Source organism: Aphelocoma coerulescens, chromosome 3 (assembly GCF_041296385.1).
Source record: "Aphelocoma coerulescens isolate FSJ_1873_10779 chromosome 3, UR_Acoe_1.0, whole genome shotgun sequence".
NCBI classification, from domain to species: domain Eukaryota; kingdom Metazoa; phylum Chordata; class Aves; order Passeriformes; family Corvidae; genus Aphelocoma; species Aphelocoma coerulescens.
Genome location: NC_091016.1, coordinates 65508866 through 65516543, shown reverse-complemented (window position 1 = coordinate 65516543; position 7678 = coordinate 65508866). Strand labels below are relative to the sequence as shown.

The 7678-nt window shown below is 36.3% G+C and overlaps 1 protein-coding gene across 2 annotated transcripts in view; it reads right to left on the bottom strand.

Annotated features, from left to right (window-relative positions):
• Positions 1 to 6197: 6197 nt before the first annotated feature.
• The window catches only part of RGS17 (regulator of G protein signaling 17), a 68908-nt gene continuing 67427 nt past the window's right edge, over positions 6198 to 7678 (bottom strand). For both annotated transcript variants that reach the window (XM_069008550.1, XM_069008549.1), the window contains exon 5: positions 6198 to 6386. In XM_069008550.1, the coding sequence (XP_068864651.1) occupies positions 6198 to 6386 (189 nt within the window). The remainder of the gene's footprint in view (positions 6387 to 7678) is intronic.

Sequence of the window (7678 nt, the reverse complement as noted above, 5' to 3'; positions counted from 1 at the left end):
AAGGAAATCAAAAAAGCCTCAAACCGCTCTAAATCGTCGGTACCCCAAGCTTATAGCAAGACTTCTGAGCAAGAGCCTCGGGGGTACTGAGGTTTCTACCGGGGCGGTTTAAAGGCTGCATAGGTGAAAGTGAGCTTGGTGGGAAGTGTGAACTGGGGCTTTGGATATCCAGGTTACTCTTGCAGACCTTCTCCTCTCCCTCCAGAAGAAATCTTCAGAATTAACGTACACCGAGAAGGAACATGCAAATATTGTGTAAAGATGACCCCACAATGAAAGCAGAGCAACATTAAGCACTTAAAAGAAAATAAATTAATTGTCAGAGGTACAAAAAAGGGCAATTGACAGTGCCTTCACATCAGAGATTAGCGGTGAGACTAAAAGACAACCCATTTACAAAATACAGATCGGAATACAGTCTTTCGTATCAAAATTTTAAGTGGGAAGGCAGTGAAGATGCAGCCATTTAGGAACAGTGGTGTGATGTGTGTTGTAGGATGATCTGGGTAAATCCCTCCTGGTATGTAGACCATGAATGCATATTAACCTTGCTTTAGATAACACCATTAATGAGATTCTTGGCTAAACTCAAAACAGTTTGAAGAATATACTTTATTATAAAAATGTGCAACTATCCATAAAATTTTATTAGGCAGCATTTTATAATACAATCATTGGAGGAGTCAGTGTTGTTTCCTTGCCTTTCTTCTGTCCTTGTTCATGTCTTACTGGAACTAGGCAATCATATCTTACAACTAAATCGTTCAGTAACTGCCTTATGAAACGTTAGTAAATTCTTATTTTCAGTAATGTAGTATCAAAAGCAAGAGTGATTCTTGAAAACCTAAGTAGTTTTGGTAGTCAAAAAAGAAAACTTGGAAGTTTTTGTTCCATGATGGAAATCCAAAGGCCAGTGTGAGAATTTGCTATTCAAAATATTAAACATTAAAATTAATGGTTAGATAAAAATGTTTTCCTGTAATTTTAAATGTACAATTTTGTATAAGGTATATTGGCAAAATACAGTGTAGCAATAATTTATAAGTAAAAATCACACTTGAAGACCTTTGTGGAGAGTGTACAGTCTGTGTGAATTGTCTGACACTGATAAAAACCCCAGGCCATCACTTATGAAATCTCACCCACCAAAAGCTTCCCTTGCACCCACTACTGTCTGCCCATGAGCTCCTTGAAGTCTTCTTCCAGAAGCATAAAGGAAAAATTACCAAATTAATGCTTTAACGGACATAATATTTTGATGTTCTGTAACAATGAATGAGAGTCTAACTGCTGTGTGAGCCCAGCTTGTGAAGAGACCTATGGAAAACTCAGGAAATTTAGAGTAAAGAGTAATTTAAGATAAAGCTTTTTTGAAAAAAAGAAAAGAAAGAAAGTAGTCTGAGACTGATGGTCAGCACTTGAATCACCAGAATCATACTCCTGTTTTAAATTAAAAGGTTGGGTTTCTACAGAGTGAGTTCGTGGATAAAGGAAGGGGCAAACCTGGCTTTTGGTATAATGTTAAAGTAATATGCAGACCCTATTTCTGTCAAATTTTTGTCCAGCTTTGTTCTTTCATCCCACCAACATCACTTGTACTGCTGCAGAAGTATTCAGGACATGTTTGAACAGGGCTGATGCTTTGTCACTGCAAATGTATTCAGGGAATTGGTGAACAGGATCGGACTTTTGGTGCTGTGTCCAAGTCTCAGGATGTGCTACAGGGCTACTCTTGTGTCTCCTAAAAAAACCCAGCATTACAGGCTGAGAAAAACCCTATTTGGAAGCTGGTAGTTAGACATGGTTCAAATCAACTTGGAGAAGACATTGCAGCTGTCTGTCTATGCGTAACCTTAATTTTTTGCTTTGTTGGATTTGATAAGGACTCAGGCTCTGTTGGATGGGTCAACAATGCCAGGAGAAGGCTCACAGACACAGTGGAAATAGAGGCTTTACTCCTTGTGATGTAGAGAGTAGCTGAAGTTAGAGACTTTCTTGTATCAGCTTTGATTGCTTTTGAATTGGTGTTGTGGAATACTTCTGCTAAATGGCTTTTGCAACCACTTCCTGCACATGAAGTTGTGGGTTCCTGAGTGGGCTCACAGCATGGTCAGTCCAGCAAGCTGCTCTTACTGAAAAAGCCCCCCACCTGATTTTAGGTATTGGCTCCACAGACAAATGTTCCTTGTAATTGAATTTGCTGCCTAGGGAATCAAGTTCGGCATGAGGTGACATCTTAAAGCCTGGCTGTTGAAGGTAGAGTTTAGGTCTCCTTTATTTGCTTGGTTTAGACCACAGCCTAGCAGCACTTCAGCATGCTTTTAATTTAAAAAATAGCTATTGCTAGCTGAAGTCTGGTTTGTGTCCACTTTCTGTCATCCTGCAAATGGACTATATGTAATCCACAGGTACTCAAGTGAGTTATGGACTGGCTGTGGACCTGGACACACTATGGCCACATTTCCATAGTACCATGCTGCGGCTGTTTAACCTGCAGCCATCTTTCTTTTCTTTTCTTTTTCAAATGTCTTTTCTCCATCAAACCTCTAGTGCCCTTCATACCACATGTGCCTTCAGGCTAATTTGAATGCTCATAATACTGTCTGTATGTTTTGCTTCATCCTGGGTATCCCAAGCTACTTTAAGCTCAGTTATGTGAAAGCCGACTGTAAACGGCTAAGTTGAACACGTGTAACACAATATAGATTCAGTTTCTTTGCAGCCTGAAGGACAGGAGGGTACAGAAATGCTCTGCTTATTTTTGGCTCTTTGGCATTAGGGTCTATTTGACAGAAATTTTAAACACTTGGTAAAAGTGACAAAAACATAACTCACTTTCTGTAGTGCACTTGCTATATACATTCTCATGAAAAACTGAAATACAAGTTAAATACATACTTATTTTATTCCAAGCTATAGAATAAGTGTATTTAGGCAGTTTTTCAAAGTGTATTGTACACTGCATGCACAATAAATCAGTTTAATAGCTTGACTGTTTTACAATTTGTGTTCAAAGAACTGTATGATAGGCAATGAGATCATGTTACACCGTGACTTATTGTCCATTTGGACCACATCCATTTTTGTCATAAAAAAATTTGGGAAACCCAAACCGATAAACAAAATGTATATTAAACATTTTAATATGAGCATTTGCTCCAAGAAAGAAACTTTACATCCTATGTTCAATTTTTAAATCCTTCCCAATAGAGGATTTTAGACAATAAATTTTGAACGTGATTTCATTGCTGTATTACACTGAAGATTGGTGTAATATTTTTCAAAATGATGTCACAATTTCCAAATACAGATTTTGGAATCTTATGCTAGAAATTAAGGTAATATTTTAGGGCCTGCACATCTAGCTTTATAACTGTCTTGAAAGGATGACTTGTCTGTGTTGACAAGAACTTCTACCTGTGTGAAATATCTTATAAAGATAGCTTATGATTAGCAGGCCACCATCAAATAGTAACATTAAGAATATTCAAGTCTACATTTGTCAAGACTTATGCATGCAGTTTTGTCTCTTACACATTGCTTAGATGTGTGCACTAAATGTGTTGTGCCTCAAACACCAACAACTTGAAATTACACTATGTAAATATATACATATATGATGCTGTATATGTTTAGTACCAAGTAAATATAACTAGTCAAATGATACTAGACATATATAGGACCATAGTTAAATTCCAATTAAGAAAAAAGTGAGAAATTTTTTTTTCTAACAGAATTTCACAGTAGAAGGAGGCAGTCCTTTCTCACTGAATTTTCCCCCCTCAGGATTTGTAAACATCATAGCTCATATTCTATCAGTATAATAATTGAATATTTTATTCATAATGGTAAGTAGCTAACCAACATGAATAAAGTTGTCATAACACGGTAGCACTTTCAGACAAAACAGGTATTTATTAAAAGAAACATTTATAAATATTTTGTCTTGCATTTTAAACTACATTTTCATAAATAACAATATTTAAAAGTGCTGAATATGGTAGGATAGTCAGCAATGCCACTGTAAACAGATTTGATTTTCCACTTTGCAGATTTTTGTTTTAGATCCCATTTTGTCAAACACTACAACAGTTAAAATATTTGCATAGGGAATAGAGAATAGCCCTTTTAATCATCTCCTGAATTCTATATAAATTACAAAACCAAATGAGTTTAAGAAAGTTTGTTTAATTGTTCATATATATATCCAAAAAAAGCACACAGGTTTCAAGTAAAAAGAATGACTAAAAAAATTCCCCAAACCTGCTATCTGAAGCATGTTCAATAAATTAAGAAAATGAGAGGTAGTAAAACAAAGGGAAAAAAATAAGTCCCAGAAGATAAACTAAGACCTGTATCCTCCCAGTCACTGTGTCACCGCAGACCTGCCTCGGCAGCAGCAGCTCCCACCAAAGCCGGCACCGGACGCTGCCCGCAGGAAGTAACTGAGTGGTTGGAGCCAACTGTGTTTGGGCCAGATTCCACTCAAGGACACAACTGCCAGACCTTCCAGTCCAATCAAAAGTGATGGGCTTATGCCATGTTCAGTCCTATGTAAGTGAGAAGAACCTTGCCTCTTAAGTCTTAGTATGGTTGTCAGTATTAAATATATATATATATATATATACACACACACACATATATATATATATTTAACAAGTATTCAGAGCGATTTCTTGGTATATCTTAGCAGTTTATGAGGGATGCTAACACTCATTTTGCTTGTATATGGTAGGTATGAAAGATGGGGTTTTTTTAAGTTCCAAGTCACTGTCTCTTTAAACATCAAAATGTGTCCTGAAACTGGACAATTTTTGATAAAAAGGCCAAGCAAACACCTATTAAAAACACCATGGCAGCCTAGTGATGGGAATACTGTGCTGCCTTAGCTCTCATTAAGGGCTCAGTACAGGAATCTTTACCCAGGAAAGATACCCATTGTGTTTCCATAGGCATTTTGCTTGGGTAAGATCTGTGGGTTTAGGAGCCCTTGAAGTTTGGTTTAATATTACTTTCCAAACCCCTTGTTTTCAAGGAGTTATTCAAAATAAATGAGGCTAGAAGCTAAGATAAGTCTTCTTTAACCCGCCACCTCGTAAAACATTACTTCATTTAAAAACATTTTTTACCGGATTTAGCTTTCAAAAAAAAAATATCTTACAGAACAGATGCAATTCATCAAAATGTTCTAAAATGCTCTAAAATGCTACATGTAGGCAATCTTTTATTAAATTTCTTTATTCAAAAAACTAAATTATCAAGCTTTTTTGTGTTGTTTCTTGTTTCTTTTTTTTTTTTTTCTGAAGTACATAACATTATACAACAGTGTTAGAACTGGATAGCCAGTCTTTAATAAATCAATTACAGTATCTGACATCTGAAATGTACATTGAAAATCTTTGTTCTTTTAACAATTAAACAATATCAGCGCATAGATTGTGTCACCCAGAAATGGATCCCTTTAAGTGATTTGTGCTTTTTTTTTCTTCTTTTATTTTTCTTTTTCTTTGACATTGCAAACTCTGTAATGAAAATGCCACAGTTTTGGCAGTGAACACCCAGAGGAATCCTCCGCTTGATTTATTTTAAATAAACAGTGATAAATAGCTCTTTTTCTCTGTACAGAAATATTGGCTTCAAAAAGTCAGTGTATTGTACTCAGTAGAGCATGTAGAGTAATGCTACACCTTAAAAATTGGCTTTTTAGTTAGTGATATTAAAAAATGCAAGCCTCTTTCTGGTTTGCTGCAATTTTTTCTATGTACCATAGGATTGTATTGCACAAAAAAAAGTTTTTAAATACAGATATAATTTATGTTATTGGATTAAATATTGCAACAACTAAGTGGTAAGTGAAGCAGTTTTACCTTGCACATGCAGTGTGAGGATACACAAGGAGACTGTTCATAAAACTACAAATACATCATTGCAATCTTGACTGCAGTAGGGTGAAAGGAGTGTGAAACAAATGTATTTTGGCAAATCCATTGTTCCCCTCCCACGCCATCTTGAGCAAGAAGGACCTTGGTAAAAATGTAGACAGAGACCATAATATGTATTTGTTTTCTTCACAGTAGCCTGAGTAGTGCTAAACTGTAGTTCTCCAGGAACCCAGCTGCAGATGTTATTAAACTACTTTTCTTCCATCCCACCCACCCCCCCCAAAAAAATCAAGTTATTTTGTTTGAAAATTAAAACTAAGTTTCAGAAGTAGAGCCTGTAATACTTTCAACAAGAGACTTATAAATCTGAGAGTTCAAAAACCTTGGAAAAGAGTCTCTGTGCATCAAGGTGTATATCTGGAGCTGGGCGTCTTCATACATGTGAGGGCTGGGATCCAATAAGTTTCTGTTGATCACTTCTCTCACCCGGGAATCAAGACTAACCTGAAGAAGATGAGCACAGAATAATAAAACAATAACATTGGAAAAGCTGTAATATGTATCTTTATTTCTCAGGGCTCCACTGAACATGCTGAGTTTATCAGTTACTCAAGTAATGCTCTGTGCTTCTTTCAGAATCATCACACAATTGCTGTGTAATGCACTGAGACCATCAACTCTGTTTCAATTTTGACTTGGTCTTTGCATCCATCCTAAGGTCTGTACAGTGAAATGCAGCTGCAGTTTTTGAAAATATATTATTTTACCTTAAAAATGTATATGTATTTAAAATTACTTTTCTGAAATGAATGTTGAATTACCCTCATTCAGAGAGCTGCAGGGTTTTTTTCTGAGCATTTGTGGTTAAACCTTTGAAAGATTCCTATTCACCATTCTTATCTGGCTGCCCTAGAGATTTTTTTTTCTGTTTTTTTTTTCAGGCACTACGCTTGTTCTTTATAAATTACCCAGGCATTTTATCATTTTTATAGTGTTAATCTCTCCATTAATATTAACTATTTCAGATTTGTTCTTCTTTTCAGGATTCTTTAACATCTGGTAATTTATACTTTCAGGAGATCATATATCCATATTGAAGTTGATAGCAAGTTTCAGTTTTAGCTTCTCATTTACTTACCATTTGTGATGAACTCCTGTGCCTAGGCAGAAAAGGACATATTATGCTTGGGATGAATGCACAGATGATTTTAGAATATCCTTTAGAAATTTGAGTGAATGTACAATTTATCCATAAAATGCTCTAAAACCTAGTAAATTAATGCGTTCTGGATTAAATGAAATGGCAGTAGCAGCAAAGCCCACTGGGGCCAGCAAGGATTTACTCAGCTAAGAGGAAAAGGGCTAAACTCCTGAGTAGAGAAATGCCAAGCAGAGATCAGTTAAGATACTGTGATTTACACCAAGTTGCAATCTGACTCTACTGCTCTGCAACCACAGGAAGATATTCATAGTTTCTGAAGGATTGACTTCAACCCTGGAAAGCTCCATGTATTAAGATCCATGTAAGATACCCTGACACATGAAGGATGGTAACCAAGATGGAAACGCAGAATATCTTAGGATGTGTGAGCCTGTGCTTTCATATATGGTGAAGCACTCTGAAATACACTGGTGTGATGTGGTACAGCACTGAGAAGTAAATATACATTTTCATTCTATCTGCAGTACCAGCTGTAGGATCTGGCATTGTTGGTTTGTTGGCATATTGGAGTATGCTACTGACAGAGCAGACAAGCTTGTTCTCCTCCAGTATTTGCTGTCACTTGGTTATCAGA